A 24,646-nucleotide genomic window follows, 5' to 3' on the forward strand; every position below is an offset into this window, starting at 1 on the left:
GACCATACGCGCCACAGCTGAATTGAGTCCGTCCGGCGGGTGTGGGCCGGACCCCAGCAAGAGCGTTCACGTTAAGTTTTTTTTCGTTTGGTTATTTTTTTGGGGAATCAAAAGTGGTACTCAGGCTCCCTTTAGTGGTACGCAGAGGAATCACAAATTTAAAGTCCCCTTTAAGGCAATTCTAAATTTTGTTTCTAAACACATAAATATTAGAAATATATTGCTGAAACACGTTACAAAGACTGTGAACTGTGTATGACTAAAAACGGTGGCTCGATGATGCACTGGAGCCACTGAGCCTGTCCATTCCCCCAACACTATAATAACTAGAGCACATCTGCATCAGTTCGCACGTTCAATCGCAAGTTACTGTCACTACCGTTAGTTACTAAAGCCTACAGTTAGCTAGGTAGTTATGCCTTCGTCATGTAAATGCATATTATCTAGTTGTGGTAAATTACAAAATTAAAAAAGCTTATAAAACAAAATTGATGATATCAGGAAAAGGTAGATTAATTTTGTGAACAGCTATCCTTGATCACCTCCAACACCTGCCTCTGCAGTGTCCATTTTATACCGGATAGTTTTAGAAACTTTCATCTGAGACAACTGGGATTCATTGATAATCCACTGCAGAATGGGGCCGAACCGACTATCTCTCGCCCCAGCCTTCATCCTCCCGTCCCGCCAACATCTGGTGCCGTCGTTGGCAGTACATGCCCACCAGTGTTGTCTTGGGTGCATACTGCAGCTTTCCCGCAAGTGGGCGTGGTTTCAGCACAGCCAGCCCAGTGTTTGAAAGCAGAGAATGCTGCTTAAAGATTTTGATAACACATTTTTCTGTGGTGTGACAAACTCAGAACAAATATTTAATTTTGACTTTACAGGGACTTAAAATATAAATTAATGTTAAAACAATACATTTTAATTTAATCTTTATTTTAGTAAAGTTTTTCACATTTAAGTACAGTACAGTTTTAAATAAAGTTTTAGGTACAGCACATTTGTAATTTAATCATTATTTAATTATTTTATCTACCTGTATGTAAGCACAGTGCACTGTTAATGTACAAACTGTGTATTTACAATGTTAAGTGGTTAAGTGGCTGACAACAATAATTATTCTTATTTGGAATAAACTGCCTAATTTTTTAACTGTGCAGAGCTGTAGCTAAATAGTTAGAGCTACTACGCTATACTGTATTTTTATGTTGGTCATTATGGTGGTACTTGGAGAGCCAAATATTTTCTGAGGTGGTACTTGGTATAAAAAGTTTGAGAACCACTGAAATATAAGGTTCGGGTAACGTTCTTTTCAGGTTTTATTTTTTAGCAACCATAAAATAACACAGAAAATAACGTTTCCAATCCCAGAACGTTGCAGGGTGGTTACTTTTAAATAACCAAGAGCCCTGTCACTGAAAGACACATTGGGGTACGGGGGACCAAAATGCTGCATATTAAATAAATCTTTATCATGTTGTATAAGAGAACAGTTATAAAATACTATGAAAATGTGGACAGAATAATATAAATTATTAAAAAAACAAAAACAAAAAACTATGCCATTAGGTGTGTTAGAACACTTTTGTACTCACTAGAGGAAAAAACATTAGGCAATCAGGCAAAGTTTTTCAATGTATACCATTACATACACATCGTCGGGCCACAATCTTTTGGTCTAGAAAAAAACAAAACACTACAATTACACAACAGTGTTGAACATTTTTATTAAAATAGGAACAAATGGAACAAACCAAAGTTTTACAATGAACATTTATACCTCAGCTCAGAGAGGAAATCTGTGTTTTGGACCGACACTGTGAGGATTAATGTATATAGGTTGTATTTTTACAGTGTTTTCCCAATATTTTTGCCACCTATATGTGGTGAGTTCTATTGTGCTTCATACTAGCCCCATCCAACTGTCATAGTAAATACATATATAGGGGAAACACTCGTCTCATTTACCTTCCACCCATCCTGTCTTTTCTGTATACTCGGTCCTTCTAAACCAGCCAATGAGGAAATCTGTAAAAAATTAACACCTGCAAAAATAATAATAGATTAATAATAGTAATAACAAGGGCCCACACATTTGTTTTAAGTCATAGCCAGGGCAAACTGAGGGTAGCATGGCATCAATGTTTTTGAGGCCAATTGTATTGTAGGGCATGGTAGCGTGTATTGTTGCAGTGTCACCATGATTAAATGTTACAATTTCTATGTGGCACTATATATGCATGTGAATAAACCAACTGGAATATTTTTTGTCACAGGGCTCGCAAAATGTCTTTATCAAACAAACACAATGGTTTATCTCTCATCCGCCCACGATTGATTGGAAATTTATATTTGCATATTTTGGCCCGCACATTTGGTGGATATAACCGCGACCCGTGCATCACACACACACACACACACACACACACACACACACAAGTACGTTGCAGACAGCATGATCAAAACTTCCGCTATTGTATTTTTCCTTAGTCACCTTTTCACCTAGTGGTGGCTAGACCTAATACACTATCGAGACTTCTAGTGTATAAAGCAATTTCCGATTGACTACATGTATCACTAAAGTTGTCTGTTTCTAACACGTTCACATTTAAGAGGGGACATTGACAGATGAAAGGTAACTGACCTGTGCTAGTTTGCTCTTTGTACACTGGCAGGAGGGTGCTGAAGTAAATCCTGACCAATCAGCTGTAGGTTGTGGAGACAAAAAGGTGTGAATGTCTGCTGAGCAAATACAACAAACAAAATTAACTTCGTGGCGATCACTTCATAGTGCATAACCTATCATCTAGTACATGTATCAGCAGAAGCAATGGATTGATGCTTGCAGTTCATTCCAGTCAAGCGACTTAGGTCAGGAAAGGTTTTGAGGTAATTGAAGAAAGATGAATTGGATGAGTCTTGCTCCCCAATGCACATACATATCACTAGAAAAGAAGATGGGAAAACACAGGTAAGAACGTGGAAGTGTGATAAAGGACCACCCAGCAAACGAGATGTCCGCCAGACGTAGATCATATTTATATTGCGTTTGTTGGTCCAGGACCGTATATGCGTCTACACAACGTGCAAATCCGGGGCGGTATCTGGACGTCTAACAACGATGACCCCTCTTGGACGTAGATATGAAGGTAAATATTTACGTCTATTTTGGAGGGTTTTTTTAACATGCAAGACAGAAAGAAAATTGTCAGTACACTCTAAAAACGCCAATTAATACAATGTTGGAAGTGCAGGAAAATACATGTTGAACTAATTTTCTTACCTGTGCTTAGTTAAGAAGACATATTATATTAAGTCTGCAGAAATATATTTAAAAAACATTAAATTAATTGATATTTTCGAATCCAGGTAACATTTAGAATTGCAAATGTTGACTGGACTAAAAAACGCAAATCCAGTCAATATTTTATAAAAGTAGGCTATTAGGGCCAACACAATATTTTACACACAATATTTTACTACGGTAAATAGATTTTTGTTTGTGCTGTTGAAATGAGCTGTTAGAAACATTTGATAATAGCCTATATCAAAACAACATTTGTGAAATTAGATGTAGCCAAGCTATTTTCGATGTTTTGTTCAAGATGGATACAACACTTCTATTTACATTGGGCCAATTACATATAAATATATAGGTCATAGCATTTGTAGTTAATTGTTGCATTTAATCTGCCTAAATTTAATGAACGTACAAGAGCTCATTTGACTTCACGGAAGGATCTGTATTGCTCGTTTGAATTCGCGGAAGGATTGTTACAGATCAAAGGACTTCGCGCAGTTCGCGGGTTTCACCAGCAGGAGACAGCAGCAGCACAGCAGCAGCAATTTTGAGGGTGCAGTTCACGCGTCAGGTAAGTGGTAACGTTAATGATTAAATTGCAGACAAATGTGTCAAACATATGTGGTCTCTAACCATGTTTACGTAATGCAGCTTAATTTAATGTTAAACTATAATTCTATAATGTATTTTAGATTTAATCTCTGCGTGTTGTGTGTGCTATTTTTGTGTTACGGCCTTTCTCTCATGAGCTATAGGCCAAGCTCATTAGTACTGATTTTTATACGAGCAAATTTACTGAAACATGTCAAACGTGTAATGTAAGCCCAATAATTTACGCTATTTAGGGTTACGTGGTTGTGTTGAACGTGATTTTTGGTGTTCCAACTTTTACAATTGTCCCGTAAAGTTAAGAGAACGACATAACCACGAATAAAGAATGAAATCCATGATGTACATTACAATATAGGGGGAAAAACTACTTTAGTTTGCAAATTTAGTTTAGTCACACATGCAAGTAAATTCTTAGTTATTGATAAAATGTTTAAAGAGCATAAATTGATTTTTCACTTTCTTTCTCCAACAGGGTGTGACCAAGATATCTATTGATGCTTTGTCGTCGTTAAAAATGATTCTCATCCAAGCAGTTGAAAATAGCAAGAACGCTCCACTGTATCTACTTTGTGTGTGTAGTTTCAAAACTGAAGGTGTATTAAAGACATTAAAGGTGCACTAAAGAAAAGTTACAAGGGCTTTGGTCATTTTTTTATTATTTTAAAGAAATTTTATAATTCATTTTGTTGTAATGCAAATGTATTGTTTGTATAACAAATGTTATAAATGCAGAGGATACAATGTGTTTTTCATTTTGTAACTAGTTCCACAGCAATATCTAGTAATGATTAAAACAGTTTAAATATGAAACCCCTAATTAAAACGTTTTAGTTGAATTAATTATTAAACAGGTTGAGTAAACGTACAATTTAAAGTTGAAGTCAAGTTTGCGCCAACTAAAAATTATTAATTCAATTCACTTTAAAAATAATTGAGTAAACGTACATTTTAATGTTGAAGTCAAGTTTGAGCCAATTAAAAAATATTAAGTGAACGTAAAAAATCTGTGGAACTAGTTACTAAATAATAATTAGTTGAAAGCACGTGAAATTTTTTACAGTGTATATGCCGCAAGTTAAAGTTCATACTAGGGGTGTGCACTATTATTTTCTGCGATAATATCATAATTGCTGTTTTAACGATGTGTGATCTAACATTATCAAGTATATCCCGCACACACACCCAGAGGGTGCACACATACACTACATGTAATCTAGTAGGTTTGATTATTTACGGTTTCACTTCGTGACTTAGTCTATTCAAATGCTAACATGTTTCCCAAATTCAAGATAAGGTGGCAAAAATGCCCCTGTGTGTATTGTTAATTTATATAATTATAATTAGGCCTAATATAGTTAATCAATATCATACAAAAAGTGCCATTTTTCTCCAGGTATCAACAGAAACAAATATGATATTGAAGTTCAATAAACAATACAATATTAAATTACCATATTAGACATCATATTGCCTAATTTTGCTGGTTTCCCAATGTAAATAGTTTGAAACAAAGTCACAGCACTGTAACTGCGTCTCAAAGAAGCACATTCCTTACTGCATGAATCCACTTTTTGAGTGCATCTGTTGAATCAATTATTCTCTCACTCACTCATTAAATGATTTGTTCCTGAATGAATCAGCTGTTTGAATGAATTGTTTGAATCTCAATGACTAACTCATTAACAGTGACTTCCTGCAACCTATTGGTGGGTTTATTGTCACATTTAAAGTAATGGCCTATACTATCTATAAGACAAATTAAACAAGATAATCTTACAACTGGAAAAATAACGCAACAGGTCCCTTTGCACTTCCAAAATCTTTTTCACAATTTTTTATGTGATAAACTAAATAATGCTCACAAAAACCAAAACCAACAAACATTAAACAGTGACATAACGTATACATTTAATTGAAAAAGTACATTTACTTGAAAAAATAACGCAATTATTAGTAATATAACGAAATGTATAATGATCTAAATATACATTAAATTCTTCAAAAAATAAAATATATAAAATGTAATACTTAATTCACAAATTATTGCTCGCGTGCCAAGCCCGGGAAACCTGGCAGCGGGCATATATAAGACCATCGCGCACATAGCCCGACTCACTTCTGAGTGGACAATCATCACCGGCATACGCATATCTCCAGCACCGCCAGTTTTTCTGAGGTAAAGGTTTTTTACTTAACCGTTTTATTTAAATTTAATTATTAAAAACATATGTCTAACGAAACAAAATTACATATAAGTTCATTATAATATAATGGGGTAACGTTATTCTGAGTGGAAGTTCGTTTTTCTTAGGGTAAAAACCGTCCGTTTTTCCTGAGGTAAATTTTTGTTTACTTAACCGTTTTATTTAAATTAAATTATTCAAAACATATGTCCAACGAAACAACATTATATATAAGTTTAAGTTCATAATATAATAATAAAATTGGATAGTCTGAGCGGAAGTTCGTTTTTCTCAAGGTACGTTAGCGTTAATAACGGCCGCTTAAAAAAAAAAAAAAACTATAAATTGTCATCAAATTGACAGACTGTCTTTTCCAGTAAATGTAATGTTACCACATTTACTTCTCACACAAACTGCGATTCCGTCTTTTTTGTGCTATAACCACTCGTCCGCATTGTTAAAAGCCGTTATAGGCTATAAGTTATAATAATATTAATAGTTGTCGTTAAAATCCGTTAATTTACCTGAGTGACGTTGATCGTGTGCGCTATCAATCGTATCACCCATTAGAAGCTCCTTTGTTTTTTTACGCTCTGTCATGTTAACATAACTTTACAATAAATTATTTGTACAATTATCATTAATAATAATAATCTTCACTTTGTTTGGAAATTAACACGCTGTCTCAGGCTTAATGAGCGCGCGAGCTGCCAGAAAAGACTCGCGATTCGTCTTTTTTATATGAACAGTGAAATTTAGCAGAAATCCTGGATTTCTAATTTGCAAATAACGTAAGTCAATAATGATCAATGAAAACTAAATGGATCTTTAACTTGTAAGTTACAGACATTTGCAATATGTCGCTATATTCATGTTTCTTCTGTTTACCCCCTTTGCTTGTGTCTCAACAGACGCTAAAATAAACCCCCAAAGGCTCTTTTCAGAGCCACAACACCAAGTGTAGGCTATCTTTGGCTTTGTAAGTATATGTTTTGACTGTCAAACACCTTCTCATTATTAGGTTTATATGTATAAATTATATAAATATTTAATAGTCATCCTGCATCTAGTCCATCACAGCAATCCACTGTTACATTTACTTAAAAGGTAATTTCTACATAAAGACAGTCTTTCGATGTTTTTATCCCTGTGCCACTATATAATCACAACGCACTCATTTTAATTTGTACAAAACATATGTTTCTTCTCTTTTGCTTGTGTCTCAATAGCTGCTAAATCCACCCAAGGACTCGTTTAGAAGCCCAGACAGTCTTTGGCTTTGTAAGTATGAATTTTTACTATCAAACACCTCCTCAGTAAGTACAGATTAACTGAAGATGTCATGCAGCAAGTTATAGCCATCGGTCTTAATATATGTATCTTTCAAGATACCCAGATAGCAAAATTGCTCTGGCCCAGATCCGGCCCACACTTTACACTTTCATCTGGCCCACTACCCGAATGATGGCACTTGGGCGGTCCGCTCCCGTTTGCCAGATTTAGGCCGCAATCAAGCCATAGCAACGCCGCATGTCAGCCATGAACAAAACGCATGAAGCAGAACTGGCCCACATCTGGCCCAGATAGCAAAATTGCTCTGGCCCAGATCCGGCCCATACTTGACACTTTCATCTGGCCCACTACCCGCGTGGAATGATGGCACTTGGGCGGTCCACTCCCGTTTGTCAGATTTAGGCCACAATCAAGCCATAGCAACGCCGCATGTCAGCCATGAACAAAACGCATGAAGCAGAACTGGCCCACTTCTGGCCCAGATAGCAAAATTGCTCTGGCCCAGATCCGGCCCACACTTGACACTTTCATCTGGCCCACTACCCGCGTGGAATGATGGCACTTGGGCGGTCCACTCCCGTTTGTCAGATTTAGGCCACAATCAAGCCATAGCAACGCCGCATGTCAGCCATGAACAAAACGCATGAAGCAGAACTGGCCCACATCTGGGCAACAGTTCATTTGAATTCTGGCCCAGATTTAATACCTTGCTTTGGCCCACATACCACGTGGAATGATGGCACTTGGGTGGTCCACTCCTGTTTGCCAGATCTAGGCCACAATCAAGCCATAGCAACGCCACATGTCAGCCATGAACAAAACGCATGAAGCAGAAATGGCCCACATCTGGGCAACAGTTTATTTTAATTCTGGCCCAGATCCGGCCCAGATATAATACCTTGCTTTGGCCCACATACTGTGTGAAATGATGGCACTTGGGCGGCCCGCTCCTGTTTGCCAGATTTGGGCCACAATCAAGCCATAGCAATGCCACATGTCAGCTATAAACTAAACGCATGAAGCAGAAATGGCCCACATCTGGGCAACAGTTTATTTGAATTCTGGCCCAGATCCGGCCCAGATGTAATATCTTGCTTTGGCCCACATACTGTGTGAAATGATGGCACTTGGGCGGTTCGCTCCTGTTTGCCAGATTTGGGCCACAATCAAGCCATAGCAATGCCACATATCAGCTATGAACAAAACGCATGAAGCAGAACTGGCCCACAACTGTTGCCCAGATGTGGGCCAGTTCTGCTTCATGTGTAGGTATTAGATCCGGCCCAGATCTAATACCTTGCTCTGGCCCACATACCACATGGAATAATAGCACTTGGGCGGTCCGCTCTTGTTTGCCAGATTTGGGCCACAATCAAGCCATAGCAATGCCACATGTCAACCATGAACAAAACACATGAAGCAGAAATGGCCCACATCTGGCTAACAGTTAAATTTAATTCTGGCCCAGGTCTGGCCCATATCTAATACCTTGCTCTGGCCCACATACCATGTGAAATGATGGCACTTGAGTGGTCCACTTTTTTTTCCCAGATTTGGGCCACAATCAAGCAATAGCAATGCCACATGTCAGCCATGAACAAAACACATGAAGCAGAAATGGCCCACATATGGCTCACAGTTAAATTTAATTCTGGCCCAGGTCAGGCCCAGATCTAATACCTTGCTTTGGCTGATATAAACCAGAACTGACCCTAATGTGGGCCACAGTTGGTCTTTTACACAATCCTCATGTGGCCCACATGCTGTTTGCCAAATCTGGTCAACAATCAGGCCATTGCACAATTCAAATTACCTTTCTTTGTTAATGCTTTATAAAGTTTCAAAGCAGATTTACAGGAATAAACATGAAAATAATTATTTAATTATTCAAACAGAGTTAAATTCTGCAGTAAAGCAGCCCTAAAAAGAAAATAGTGTCACAGCTGAAGTCAGGTCAGTGTTGATTCAGTTCTGTTCAATAACTGTGTAAGGTTCATCAATTATGAAATCAGTTCAATTTGCTATAAAGCAGCTTTGCAGAAAACATGATCCAGCGCAGTTCAGTTCTCCTCCAATAGCATCAGTGCAATTAAATCAATATTATATAGATATTAGAAATACCATAGACATTTTGTAATTCTTGCTGCCAATGATACAAAAAAATTGTGCTTAGAAACAGTCTCTCTGACAGCGTGCACAAGTCGTCAAATGAGGTGTCTTTCACTGCTTACTGCACTTAAGCAGTTTAAAATCCCTTGTTTTTTTAACCATAATGCTTAAAAATGCAGGCAGATGATAAGATTTCATGACCACACAAGCAGAACAGCAACGTAACTACGATAGAGATGATGGTCCAAAATCAGTAGCAGTTGATACATTTCTACCAGTTAATCATATCTACCAGTATATAGCCCACCCCTATTGTAGAATATTAAGCGTCCCAAACTAAGCAAGCCTAAGGCGACAGTGGCAAGGAACCCAAAATCCATCAGGTGACAGAAATGGAGAAGAAAAAACCCTTGGTAGAAACCAGGCTGAGTTGGGGGACCAGTTGTCTCTGGCCAACGAACATGGTGTGAATATGATTCAGGCTGCATTACAAGTCAGACTATGGATTGCAATAATTCAGAATATTTCATCTAGATCCACCAGCTTGAAGATCAGGATACAACATGCCGACATGGAGTTGAAGCTGGCCTTAGGGGTCTGTGCAGAGGACAGAGGATCTGTGTTGATGGCTGTTAGCAAGTTCCTCACAGGGGATCCGTCTCTAGGAGTTGTCTAGTTGACATGTTATCTGTTGACATTTAGGGCTGCGTTGATGTCTAGGTGCAGGTCCACCATCTGATCTGGATTTGGAGCAGATCCAGCTGACAATGGTAACCTCGGGATAAGAATGAAAGATTGTTAGCAAAGAATACACCAAATAAATCCATTACTGTACCTTATCGCTGCCATATTTATATAAAAATGTGTATGTCACTTTTATGTATATAGATTATAACTTCCTAATCACTAAAATTAGGGTTTTATTGACATGATTTATTATTTTGTGCAAAAAATACTGAAAATTTGGCTTCCCAAACGTTGATTTTAATCGTGTCTGGATTTACTTTCAGTGCAGAAACAACTACTGATCCTTGTATCATTTGGTTAATTTCTACAATTCAGAAAGATCAAACAGATCTTAATATTAATCTGCACAAGCGACAATCAGGTCAGTTTTGGGAAAGATCTTGGGACATGTGGTCTTCACCTCACAGCCGGTAGGAAAAAAATCGGGATAGGACTCAGAAATCATGTTCATGGAAGTGATTATTAACGTTTAGGGGTGTAACGATACACTCGTGTAACGATTAAATATGTATCTCGATACTGAACTCCCGACACGATATGTATCCCGATACGATATGTACAGTCTTGTTCAAAATAATAGCAGTACAATGTGACTAACCAGAATAATCAAGGTTTTTAGTATATTTTTTATTGCTACGTGGCAAACAAGTTACCAGTAGGTTCAGTAGATTGTCAGAAAACAAACAAGACCCAGCATTCATGATATGCACGCTCTTAAGGCTGTGCAATTGGGCAATTAGTTGAAAGGGGTGTGTTCAAAAAAATAGCAGTGTCTACCTTTGACTGTACAAACTCAAAACTATTTTGTACAAACACTTTTTTTTTCTGGGATTTAGCAATCCTGTTGATCACTAAACTAATATTTAGTTGTATGACCACAGTTTTTTAAAACTGCTTGACATCTGTGTGGCATGGAGTCAACCAACTTGTGGCACCTCTCAGCTGTTATTCCACTCCATGATTCTTTTGTTGGTTTGGAACCAAGACTTTGCCCGTTTACTAGTGTGTTTTGGGTCATTGTCTTGTTGAAACAACCGTTTCAAGGGCATGTCCTCTTCAGCATAGGGCAACATGACCTCTTCAAGTATTTTAACATATGCAAACTGATCCATGATCCCTGGTATGCGATAAATAGGCCCAACACCATAGTAGGAGAAACATGCCCATATCATGATGCTTGCACCTCCATGCTTCACTGTCTTCACTGTGTACTGTGGCTTGAATTCAGAGTTTGGGGGTCGTCTCACAAACTGCCTGTGGCCCTTGGACCCAAAAAGAACAATTTTACTCTCATCAGTCCACAAAATGTTCCTCCATTTCTCTTTAGGCCAGTTGATGTGTTCTTTGGCAAATTGTAACCTCTTCTGCACATGCCTTTTTTTTAACAGAGGGACTTTGCGGGGGATTCTTGAAAATAGATTAGCTTCACACAGACGTCTTCTAACTGTCACAGTACTTACAGGTAACTCCAGACTGTCTTTGATCATCCTGGAGGTGATCATTGGCTGAGCCTTTGCCATTCGGGTTATTCTTCTATCCATTTTGATGGTTGTCTTCCGTTTTCTTCCACGTCTCTCTGGTTTTGCTCTCCATTTTAAGGCATTGGAGATCATTTTAGCTGAACAGCCTATCATTTTTTGAACCTCTTTATAGGGTTTCCCCTCTCTAATCAACTTTTTAATCAAAGTACGCTGTTCTTCTGAACAATGTCTTGAACGACCCATTTTCCTCAGCTTTCAAATGCATGTTCAACAAGTGTTGGCTTCATCCTTAAATAGGGGCCACCTGATTCACACCTGTTTCTTCACAAAATTGATGACCTCAGTGATTGAATGCCACACTGCTATTTTTTTGAACACACCCCTTTCAACTAATTCAACTAATTACCCAATTGCACAGCCTTAAGAGCGTGCATATCATGAATGCTGGGTCTCATTTGTTTTCTGACAATCTACTGAACCTACTTGTAACTTGTTTGCCACGTAGCAATAAAAAAATATACGAAAAACCTTGATTATTCTGGTTAGTCACATTGTACTGCTATTATTTTGAACAAGACTGTATAAGTCGCATTTGATTGTAGGCTAAATAAAGCGAAATATTGTATTACAAACATAGGTTATTTCAGTTCCCCTCACTCCACAACAAATCCTTCAAATTTAACGGTATTCAGAACAGAAGGCTATAACTATATAAAGTCAAAACAAAATAATTTACTGAGGAACTGAAAGTAACCAGCGTTAGACTCACGCAGCCTGAGTCCAAATGTTTCCATATTGGTGATAAATTTAGATGCTAAACCATTATTTATTATAGGCTTTGGCTACTTAACTCGCGTCCCAATACTGATGGGAAAAAAAACATCCTCTTCACATGCGCAAAAATGTGCTTGAGAAATTGCAGGCTCTCGCGGAACCCAACGCATATAGAGTGCGGCGTGGGACTCGCGGAACCCAACGCATATAGAGTGCGGCGCGGGACTAGCGGAACCCAACGCATACCCAGCTAACAATTTTTGGTTCCCAGAACGTTAGTTTTTGGTTCCCAGAACGTTCTCAGAACGTTAGTTTTTGGTTCCCAGAACGTTCTCAGAACGTTAGTTTTTGGTTCCCAGAACGTTATTTTTTATGGTTTGTTTTTGGTTTTCTTGGAAAGTTTTCTTAACGTTTCCAGAACGTTACTTTTTAGTTCCCGGAATGTTATTCTAACGTTCCCAGAACGTTATTCTAACGTTATTTTAACGTTCCCAGAACGTTATTCTAACGTTCCCAGAACGTTATATTAACATTTTTCTGACGTTATTCTAACGTTATGCTAACGTTATTTTAACGTTATTCTAACTTTTTTCTAACATTCCCAGAACGTTATTCTAACGTTCCCAGAACGTTATATTAACATTTTTCTGACGTTATTCTAACGTTATGCTAAAGTTATTTTAACGTTATTCTAACTTTTTTCTAACATTCCCAGAACGTTATTCTAACGTTCCCAGAACGTTATATTAACATTTTTCTGACGTTATTCTAACATTATGCTAACGTTAATTCATTATTGTAGTTTTTTTTTGTAAAATAAAACAGTAAATCTATATAAATAATCAGCCTACAGTCCATGTTTTTGTTGATTCATTGTTTAATTGTTGATAGAACATTAAAATCATGAACAAAGGCCCAAGAACATTATTATTAAACAAAACATTAACAAGAACATTAACAACAAACAAACACATTTTCTTTTAACAATATCTATTAGTTGTATATTACATAAAAAATTAAAACACATTAAAAATATTTAATAGATTCAAAGAAATATATATTACAAATTATATTATATTATTAAACTATACATTCAAATAAAAATAGCTGCTTTTAAATTTCTTTTATCATTTTCACACACTTTTACTCCGTTGATTTAAATGATGCATTTCTGCACATCTTCACCACAGTCATCTGTAAATATAACAAAGAATAGTCATATTATAACTAAGAAATGTAAAAACCCCCAAACCCTAACAAATTTAGTGCGTTTACCATTTTAAATTCCTGTGTGGGGCGAATTTCAGTGCCAGCGAGATAAGGTCCTCCACTTCTATTGATTTAAGCGACTTGAAATTCCTCTGTGTTGCTCCTAGAAATAGATGAAATAATCTGATAATACAACAAAACTTCTTTGCATTGTAATACAGGGCTTGACATTAAGCATGTTCGTGTCCTTCAGAAAAGCAAATCGGTCATTCACTTGTCCGAGTAAAAAAAAAATGCTTTCAATATTTTTTTAATTTTGTGTGTGTGTGTATGTGTGTGTGTTGTAAATATAATTTATTATGAAGCAATATTCTCACCAGTGTTCAGTCAGCGTTGACATATTTAAATTTTCATATTTATGATATTTTTGTTTTATTAAATAATTTCACATTTGTGATATTTTTAACTTTTATAAAGGATTTTTTTTTCAAATCTTATATTGTTTAATTTGATCAATACATTGAAATTAAAATATATAAGAAAGACATAAGAAATGTTGGAAAGTATGTTTAAACATGAAACTAAACCTCCAGTAGGTGGCAGCAGGTGGCCATCTTAATGAGTCAGCCATTGAGTCGTTCATTAAAAAGATTCATTCAAAAAATCTCTTTCACTTGTCCCTTCAAAAATCCACTTTTCCCAGACAAGTGTTATTGTCAAGCCCTGTAATACTTTAATTGATAATCGATATTTTTAAAGGATTATGGAATTAAACTTTCCTATTACAAGAGAGCAAATCCTGAGGTCCTGGAAAGGTAGCTTTGCTTTCTTCCCCCTCAAGCTGTAGGCACTCAAAACTTCATTTGTTGCTACTTTACGTAGCATTTTTCGTACTGCAGCCCCTGGATTGTTACCCCCAATGGAGCGTAGGTAGTTAACCTACAAAAAAAAATGCAACAAAAAAAAACATGACAGTTTTTATGACAGAAATTAACCTAAAGGGATAGTTTACCTACTAATGAACAATGTTATTTAAACGCATTCCAAAAAAGTGTTTTTTTAAATTGATTTTTTAATATTTTTTTACATGAAGATATTTTGAAGTGTGCTGGTAACCAAATGTTTCTTATCCCCATTGACTTCCATAGTATATATTTTTTCTATAGTGCAGTGGGGAGCAGCAACTGTTTGGTTACCAGCACACTTCAAAATATCTTAATATATATATATATATATATATATATATATATATATATATATATATATATATATATATATATATATATATATATATATATATATATATATATATATAAACAAAAACTGGTTTAAAGAAACCTCAAAGTGAGTAAATAACAATTAATCCTTAAACTTACAATCCCTTTAAACTCACTGTAACAATACTACAGCTGACAATTATGCATTGAGTGAGCATTTTATTTATTGTATTTATTACCATCTTTGTCCTAGTTTCTTTTTTTTCTAATGACGTGTCAAACTGGTTTAGCTCTTCAACCGTTTGACAAGGTCCATTTTCGAGAATGTCCTCCTCTGTCTCGACCCCTGGCACAGTCATAGCAGCTAAAAGTCTTCTCTGCAGTGTGAGGATGTCTTGCTGGTTCTCGCAGAGCTCTTGTAACTTCTGCAAGACTTTTGTGCGGTAGTCTAAGAATAAAATAAACATTATGGATTCAGTTCCTGAAATGTGTTTGCATGTTTGTGACAGACAGATGTAAGCTTACTCTTTGTTGCTTCCTCGGATGAGGCCTGTGGTTCTCTTAAGAGAAGATCTGACACTGCATGTGGCTTAAAAAACCTTTTCAAAATTAACATTACATACATATTTATGAATATTAATTAAATTGTTACACACCTTGATGGAGTGGTGTTTCCAGTGAGCATGGCAATGATGCCTCTGCTGTAAATAAATGTATTTTTAATTGAACTACAGGTATACATGGACATTAAAATGTTTATAAACATTTTAAACTTCTTACCAAATAAGTCAGGAGATCTTGACTTTTCTTGAATGTCTGTTGAGAAGAGAGATCAAATATTCCATTGCAAAGTCCACACATTGACACACACACACACACACACACACACACACACACACACACACACACACACACACACACACACACACACACACACACACACACACACACACACACACACACACACACACACACACATATATATGTATGTAGATTTCATTCTACTAACCCTTGTCTTGAGGATATGTTTTGGGCAGTTGTTTATGTTGAGGATATGTTTTGGGCAGTTGTTTATGTTGAGGATATGTTTTGGGCAGTTGTTTATGTTGAGGATATGTTTTGGGCAGTTGTTTATGTTGAGGATATGTTTTGGGCAGTTGCTGATCTGACAATGCAACAGAGATGCGAAAAGATGTCTAGGTTTCTTTGAAATATTATTGTCTGTGTAAATTATGTTAAAATTATGTAACAACTTACATTTGGGTGGAATAGGTTTCGACACCTTTGCCACCTTCTTTGCAACTCTGCAATCATCTGCAATTAATGCATTTTTGTATGTTTAAATAAAAGGTCAAGTTCACAAATGCCTTTACTAATATAATTCAATCATGAAAGATAAAGTATAGTTGCAAAAAGCGAAGTTGTATATACAAAAGAAAAACAACTGTGGTAGTGACCATGGCTGCGAAAATGTACTCTTCTAATTTTATCAAAAAACAACAACAACAACAACAAAGTCATCCCGAGCAAAATATACAGTATTTGTTTAGCCAATCTGAAATCTCAAGGTCAACCAATATATTCTCAGGACAACTACAAATAATATATATAATATATATATATATATATATATATATATATATATATATATATATATATATATATATATATATATATATATATATATATATATATATATATATATAAAATAAATTATTATATAATATATATATATATATATAAAAAATAAATTATTATATAATATATATATATATATATATATATATATATATATATATATATATATATATATATATATATATATATATATATATATTAAAATAAATTATGCCATTTACAAATGTTGGGAGTAATCAGAAAAGGTTTTAACAACATCACCTTCAAGATTCAAGCATTTATATTTAAATCTTGAAATAATATCACTATACCTGTTCTTAACCAAAAAAATTTCAGCAAGAAGCGCCTCTTCTTTTGAAGCAAGAAGCGCCTCGACACTTTTGCTTGTCAGGAATTGCATTGTTTTTTAGTTGGTAAAAAACAATGCAATTCCTGACAAGCCTTGAGTTTGTGTAGGTCCAGAAACAGAATATTCCCTATTTCAAATAAATAAATAAATACATAAATAAATAAAATTACGATTTCACACTAGATTTTCATTTTGTACGTGTAAATGTAACATTATTTTAAAATTTTGTGAATAAAAGCATACTTCGGTCGTTTCCTCCAACCAAGTGGTTGGGATAATTTCTACAGAATTATCAACTGCAAACTCGACCACAGCAAATTTCTTTGTCTCCATCTGTTGAGAAAAAAACCCAAATGCTTTTCTATCACAAATGTAGAGCCTGTCAATATGCACCGCACAATCTCTGGTCCTGAATTAACACTGCTCTTTGTCTATACAGGTGCTGGTCATATAATTAGAATATCATCAAAAAGTTGATTTATTTCACAAATTTCATTCAAAAAAAGTGAAATTTGTATATTATTCATTCATTACACAGACAGATATATTTCAAATGTTTATTTCTTTTATTTTGATGATTATAACTGACAACTAAGGAAAATCTCAAATTCAGTATCTCAGAAAATGTGAATAAGAAAATTTGAATATTACTTAAGACCAATACAAAGAAAGGATTTTTAGAAATTTTGGCCAACTAAAAGTATGAACATGAACAGTATGAGCATTTACAGCACTCAATACTTAGTTGTGGCTCCTTTTGCCTGAATAACTGCAGCAATGCGCTGTAGGATGGAGTCGATCAGTCTGTGGCACTGCTCAGGTGTTATGAGAGCCCAGGTTGCTCTGATAGTGGTCTTCAGTTCTTCTGCATTGTTGGGTTTGGCATATTGCATCTTCCTCTTCACAATACTCCATAGATTTTCTATGAGGCTAAGGTCAGGCCAGTTTTCTGACCAATTAGGAACAGGGATACCATGGTCCTTAAGCCAGGTACTGGTTGTTTTGGCACTGTGTGCAGGTGCCAACACAGTAAAACTGGCAGTGTTAATCAAGCAGTGTTACTCTACATTTACTCTTAAGGAGTTGAATTAACAACAAATAGTGAAAGATACGCCCTAGTGTTGGTGAAAATTATCAGAGTTAATTCTGCATCGTTAACTTTACTCTCTTAAGCCCCGCCCTTCAATCGAACTGAACAGAAGTTTCTCGACGTTGTCAACGATCGCCATTTTCTTTTACCTCGCAGAGAGAAAGGTAAGCTCATTTTAAGTTCCATATTAAAGCATCACTTTGATATTTTATATTAATAAATGTGCTAGTGTTAGCGCAGGCTGTAGATTGATGAACTTTGTGTAATTTGATAGGTTCAAACTACGAATGGAACTGAGGCCTAACGTTAACCAACTTCGCGGTGAGTTCATATGGAGGCTTTTTGTCACAAAAGATAAACCTTGAATAATGTCAATAATCTTATTTAAATTTGTATTCCTGTTGCAGTTATCTTTGTTATATCACGCTCATTCGTATATTGCTATTTTTAAACGTGACAATGAAGCATTAGCTGCCAAATGTAATGTAACAACGTTAATGGACGGTTGAAATTGCATTGCTTAAACATGTAAGTTAACAGTTAACGTTAAGTTATTGTTTTAGGCACAAAACATTTAACGTGCCATATGTGTAAAACTCTGTCACCTATTACAGAACATGCTGGTTAAGGTGAAACTTGGGGATGTCCAAAAATTTGTTAAAATCACCGAGCTGAGCCTGAAGGATTTTTTGTTTGCTGGTAAGAATTATTTATATAGCCCTGCACAAGTTAATCGTTTAAATATCACATTCTGTATTCAAACACCACGCGATCTCATTTCTAAACGACGACGACGATTCGCATGTCTATTAAACGTTTGATAAAATTACGTTAGGACCAGAACATTCAAATATGCGTTTGTGCTGCTGCTGACCTACAGAGAGAAGAGTTCCCGTGTAACATTATAGATATGAAGTATCTTCACATTCTTTTCAGCCACACAAAATGTGTTTCTGTGTTGCGGATATTAAAATAATCACAGATGTATTGGGGTAAAAGTTTATAGTCTGGGTAAAAACACTATACGGTAGTGATCTAAATAGAGGAAATCACCTTTTTGAAAATATCTTGGCGCTTCAAATAACGATCGTATCGATTACACCTTTGCGCCACTAGGGAGCGCCAATATACTGTAAAAAGGGTTGTTATTGAATCATTTGTGCAAAATATTCGTTCAAAAAGGCTGATTTATCCAATAATACATAATGTTTATTTGTCTATTCAGAATCGTGATCTCTGAAACTAAAATCATGATTCTCAATTTATCCAGACTTGTGCAGCTCTATATGTTCCTTATCTTGGTTAAAGTATTTTAATCAATTTGTAGGAAAAAAAAAATCTATTACACTTGTAACTTGTTGCATTATCTCTTATGTTAGTTACCAGCATCAACCTGGTTTTATATAATAACCTTACTCATTAATTTGCATGCCCTTTTTCCAGCTTTTTTAAAGTTTGGTGTCCCGAATGTACCCGAGAACGTGAAGGTTGTTGATGAATCAGGGACTGAGGTGGATGATGATGTTTTTGAGGATGTTGTTAAAGATCCCTCAGTTGGAGTTCTCACCATAAAACATGGTCCAGGTTTGTATTTATTATATTACTTGCTAGAATTTTTCTCAGTGCTTATTTATTAGTATCATCTTGAAGACTTTTCTCACCCTATATGCAACTAGACTTGGAATCTGCCTCTCCACAAGCCTCTCCTGTGGTGTTAAATCAGTCCCTGTCTTCATCCATTGACTCGACTGACTCGCAGGATACACTCATTATTGAAGAAAGCTCTTCAAGCAAACGAATGAGGCTTGATGATGAAGCTAAAAAGGTGGCCATCAAATTGTTAATTTTATGTTTGGGAGGGGGATTTAAATGTGTAATTTAAAACATTTATATGTTTTAAATTACACCTTGTTTGAGGTAAGGTTTTGTACTTGACACGCCATATTTTTTTTAATTTATTTTTTATTTAGTTGGTGGAATCCATTCTTGTCCAGAAACCAGGTGGGGAGAGTATAATAAATGAATACAACCGAACTAAGAGTTTGGGGGATGAAATGAGGAGGAAAATGGTGAACATCCTGGCAGCTGACATGACAGAAAAGAACGGGTACGGTAATCTGCATATAATTAAATGGTGTATATGAGTGCTATCATTTTTGTTGTTTTTCTTTTTTAACCTGGGGCTGCTGAGTTTAATTTTTTTTTTTAAATATATAATACAGTAAATCACCACCAAGGCAGGTTAAAGAAAAATATGCCAGAGGAATTGTATCTTTGTTCCCTTACCTCAGTGACCCCTTCTCCAAAAATGGCTATGTAAGTATCACACTGTTTTTGAATTTATAGTCTGTGTTGATGTGTTACATGCTTATAATCACACACCTATAATACAGGTGGTGTATTTTGCTCTTGAATTTTAAGACCTGGCATGATTTCTCTTTTTGTTTTCTAAGGAGCATTACTATGATGGTGAGAGTGGCACTGGGTATTTGGCATGGAGAATCAAAACTATACAGCGAAGCTTGGCTAAGGAGCGCCGAGCATCATTTGAAGGTATGGAATGAAATTCAGAAATCGCCTTCCTTTTAAAAACAAATCATAGATTATGATCTTTCACAGCAGTTTTGTTGCTACTGGGTTGTCTTAAAGGATTAGTTCACTTAAAAATTAACGTTTCCCGTTATTTTCCTCACCCCCATCCAAGATGTTCATGTCTTTCTTTCTAAAAATTGAATTTTTTGAGGATGATATTCCAGGATTTTTCTTCCCATTATAGACTTTCACAGCAACCAAAATTTTCAAGGTCCAAATCAATGCAGTTTCAAAGGGCTCAGAAGGGCTTCAGAGGTCACGCAAGAAGTATCAGCCCCATGACCCTCTGAAGTGCTTCGAAACTGCATTGATTTGGACCTTCAACATTTTGGTTGGCATGCAAGTCTATGATGGGGAGAAAAATAGTGGAACGTTTTCTCAAACTTAATTTCTTTTCTACTTAAAGGGTTAGTTCACCCAAAAATTAAATGTATGTCATTAATGACTGTCGGACTAAATATAAAATGTCTTACGGGTGTGGAATGACATTAGGGTGAGGAGTTAATGACAAATTTCATTTTTGGGTGAACTAACCCTTTAAGAAAGAAAGACATGAACATCTTGGATGAGATGGGGTGTGTAAAATATCAGGAAATTTTCATTTTGTGAACTAATCCTTTAAATGTGACAGGATTAGTTGTACTTTTTTAGTTGTACAAAGATGAGAAATCTTTTACCTCTTTTTGTTTGTTTTTTTGTTTTTGTTTTTTTACATTTTGTTATAAGTATTAATTGCATATAGCAATGTTGATGCTTGTAATTTTTTTTTTCTTCTACTTTTTTCTTAATCAGGACCAGGATCGTTTGCTGAAGGGATGTCTGGTGGACCTGCTGTAAGACGGGAGTCAGAGTTTACTCCGGAGACTGTCTTGAGTGAGGATGAATGCAAGGAAGCAATTGCATTCATGAACCATTCTGCTGATGAGGATGCAGTCAAGAAGAAGATGAAATTGACATTTGACTATCGGCGCAACATCGTTCTTGATCCTATGCAGTCAAGTGATATATTGACTGTCTTTCCTCGTTTCAAAGACATTAAAGGCTTGGTAAAGTGTTTATGATCATATTCTTAAGGATTTTTTTTTTTTTTTTTTTAAATGCATTGCTGTGGTCTAACAAATCAATTTGTTCAGTGCTTGGGTTAATGTCTAATGATGATTCCCCTTAGATTGAGCAAGACTTTGTTCTGATGTTTGGAGAAGGAGTGTCAGGCAAGCTTCTGGAGAAGTGGACAACTGCATTCAAGAAAAAAGTGATTCAGCAATGCAAAAAACTTCCAACCACTCGGGATATAGAAGAACTCCTGCTAGCAGCTGAATCCCCTGATGACTCAGAAGCGAGCGTTGATTTTGGTAAGATGTTTAAAATTAATTTTAATACTTAGATAATTTTAGTAATATGTGTCTAATATTGTAAGGAACATAAAACATTTAATGGTCTCCATCCATTAAAAAAAATATATATATATATTTATTCTTCAGTTTCTGTTTTCATGATTTAAGTTTTGCTAACATCTTTTACGGTCTAAACAGTTTGGGACACTGACCTCTCCTCTATACTGCTACTGCTGCATCTGATCCCACCTTCTGCCCAAGGCCGGAAAAGACCAGGAAAGGTGTCTGCTTCTCAAGCAGAGAAACATCTTGTTGTCTTCAAGAAGGTTTGTTTGTTTTTTTTTTTCCTTTTTTTTTTTCTTTCTCTCTATTATTTTACATCTCTGATGGTTCTCTACAATATGCTTGGTTTTCTCAGAGTGGAACAAACATTGAGGAGCATCTTCGAGACATCACTAGTGCTCAGCCCTATCTCCTGGCCGTGGGACCTCAAAAGAATTCAGTTCGACAGTTTTTCATCATTCTTGATCAGCATGCCATTCCATGCAAGTCAACCTCTTCTCTCGGTGCTTTTGACGAACTGTTTAAGGCACACTTTGTTTTCGGCACCTCTTACAACACTATGCTCCACAACATGTACACTTTCATTCAGACCACTGTGTTCAACATAGATGTTGGCAAAGTTAAAGAGAGTCCTCGTGTAGCTGAGGTCAGAGCAAGGCTTCTTAGCTAGGTCTCAAGTTTTTCTGCCCTCATGAAGTGTTTTGTTTGTCAGGCTGAGTTAAATGGTTCAAAAATGCTTCTTAGGCACTTCAGATTAGTTCATGGTTTTGTTCCTGGAAAGAATCTTCGCCTTAAATGCATAGAAGCAGGTTGTGGTTCTGTGTTTGGTACTTTTTCAGGTATTAGGAAACACATGCATCTTAAACACGCTGAGCAAAGTGACAGTGCGCAGAATTTTGACACCATTGACAGCTGCGAGACAGCCAAGGCAGATGGACAGAGTAGAGCTGAAATACTTGATCAGATTGGCAGTGGCGCAGAGTTGGCCACAACATCTTTATTGGTTAAGTCAAATAAGAGTACTTTCGATATGTGTGCGTCTGCTGTTGCTCAACTAAAAGTTGCTGGATTAAGTCAATCTGCTATAAATGGTTTTGTTTCATCTATGGAGGAAATGGTTTCTGAGATTCATAGTCAGGCCCAGGATGCAGCTTTGCTCTGTCTGCCTTCACAGGACACAGCTACTAAAAGAAAGATAGAAAATGCATTTGAAAATTTGGAAAATCCATTTACTACGTTAAATTCTGAAACCAAACGAAAGAGACTCTTTACAGAAAAATGGGGAATAGTTGAACCGAGAGAAATTGTGCTTGGCACAAGATTTGACTGCAGGAGAAATAAAACCACAGGAATGTTCGATCAAGTTGTTGTAACTGACAAATTTGCTTATATTCCCATTTTAGAAACACTAAAGTCAATTTTACAAAATCCACTACTTACTGATTTGTTTAAACCCAGGCATGTTCCAAAGGAAGGAATTTATGTAGACTTAAGTGATGCAGCGTATTTTAAAAGTAATCCCTTATTTAATAGAGAAAAGGATGCCTTACAAATTCAGCTATTTTATGATGATTTTGAGACCGCTAATCCTTTGGGATCCAAAAAAGGTATACACAAATTGGGTGCAATCTATTTTACATTAAGGAATTTCCCCCCAGTTTTTAACTCTTCATTAGTAAATATTCATTTATGTGCCCTCTTTCATGCACTAGATATTAAGCGCTATGGTTTTAACTCCATACTTGAGCCTCTAGTTAAAGATTTGAAATCATTTGAGATTGAGGGGATTACAAATCCAGTATCTGGAAATTGTATTAGGGGTACTGTTGTTCAAGTAACTGGGGATAATCTCGGCTTGCACAGTTTGTTTGGGTTTCTTGAGTCATTTGCGGCTCGGTATTGCTGTCGTTTCTGTCTTCTTGAGAAACATCTCTTTCAGTCTGTGTTCTGTGAAGATGATCCTGAGGTTGTACTAAGAACAGCTGAGATGCATGCTCTGCACTGTGAAACTTTACAAACTGATTCTACACTACCTCATATTTATGGTGTCAAACGGACATGTTTGTTAAATTCACTCAACTATTTCAACACAGCCAACAATTTTGCTGTAGATATAATGCACGACATTCTAGAAGGAGTTGCTCAGCTAGAGGTAAAACTTATTCTGCAGTACATTCAGCATAATTTTCTGTCCACTGAGGATGTTGCTGGTAGAGTGCATGCTTTTGACTATGGTTACAATCAGCAGAGAAATCGTCCTCCAATGGTCAAATTGTTTGATGGGAGCAATGATTTGGGTTTAAATGCCATCCAATCTTGGTGCTTGTTGCGCAACATGCCCCTATTATTTGGTGATTTAGCGCAAAGAGATGATAAACACTGGTATCTTTTGATTTTACTTTTGCACATTGTTAACATTGTATTTTCACCATTCGTAACAGAAGGCATGACCATTTATCTTAAACATTTAATAATTGAACATCACCAGCTATTCAAAAATTTATTTCCCCAAAGAAATCTTTTGCCGAAGCATCACATCATGATACATTACCCACAGTGTATAAGAAAAATTGGACCAATTCTGCACATGTGGTGTATGCGTTATGAAGCTAAACACAAATTTTTTAAAACACAATTAAAAAGCTTCAAAA

At 36.0% G+C, this 24,646-nt stretch overlaps 3 protein-coding genes across 4 annotated transcripts in view; 2 read left to right on the plus strand and 1 right to left on the minus strand.

The window, feature by feature from the left end:
• LOC137049234 (gastrula zinc finger protein XlCGF57.1-like) overlaps positions 1-24,646 on the plus strand; it is a 295,468-nt gene that overhangs the window by 209,203 nt on the left and 61,619 nt on the right. The window lies entirely within an intron of this gene.
• LOC137049911 (uncharacterized) lies at positions 13,614-17,892 on the minus strand. The gene is made up of 8 exons (XM_067428658.1): positions 17,871-17,892; positions 15,939-16,094; positions 15,710-15,745; positions 15,586-15,630; positions 15,455-15,508; positions 15,169-15,377; positions 13,779-14,651; positions 13,614-13,697 (listed from the first exon to the last, which is right to left on the minus strand). The coding sequence occupies exons 1-7, from the start codon at positions 17,890-17,892 to the stop codon at positions 14,466-14,468; spliced, it is 708 nt and encodes a 235-aa protein (XP_067284759.1). The 3' UTR covers positions 13,614-13,697; positions 13,779-14,465.
• On the plus strand, positions 17,947-24,619 carry LOC137049254 (uncharacterized). Its single transcript, XM_067427748.1, has 12 exons — positions 17,947-18,170; positions 18,281-18,327; positions 18,621-18,705; positions 19,450-19,590; positions 19,683-19,831; positions 19,977-20,113; positions 20,229-20,322; positions 20,460-20,559; positions 21,391-21,644; positions 21,767-21,950; positions 22,131-22,258; positions 22,351-24,619. Exons 3-12 carry the CDS (start codon positions 18,624-18,626, stop codon positions 22,663-22,665), a joined length of 1,584 nt encoding a protein of 527 aa, XP_067283849.1. The 5' UTR covers positions 17,947-18,170; positions 18,281-18,327; positions 18,621-18,623; the 3' UTR covers positions 22,666-24,619.

This window comes from Pseudorasbora parva, chromosome 20, assembly GCF_024679245.1.
Source record: "Pseudorasbora parva isolate DD20220531a chromosome 20, ASM2467924v1, whole genome shotgun sequence".
Lineage (NCBI taxonomy): Eukaryota > Metazoa > Chordata > Actinopteri > Cypriniformes > Gobionidae > Pseudorasbora > Pseudorasbora parva.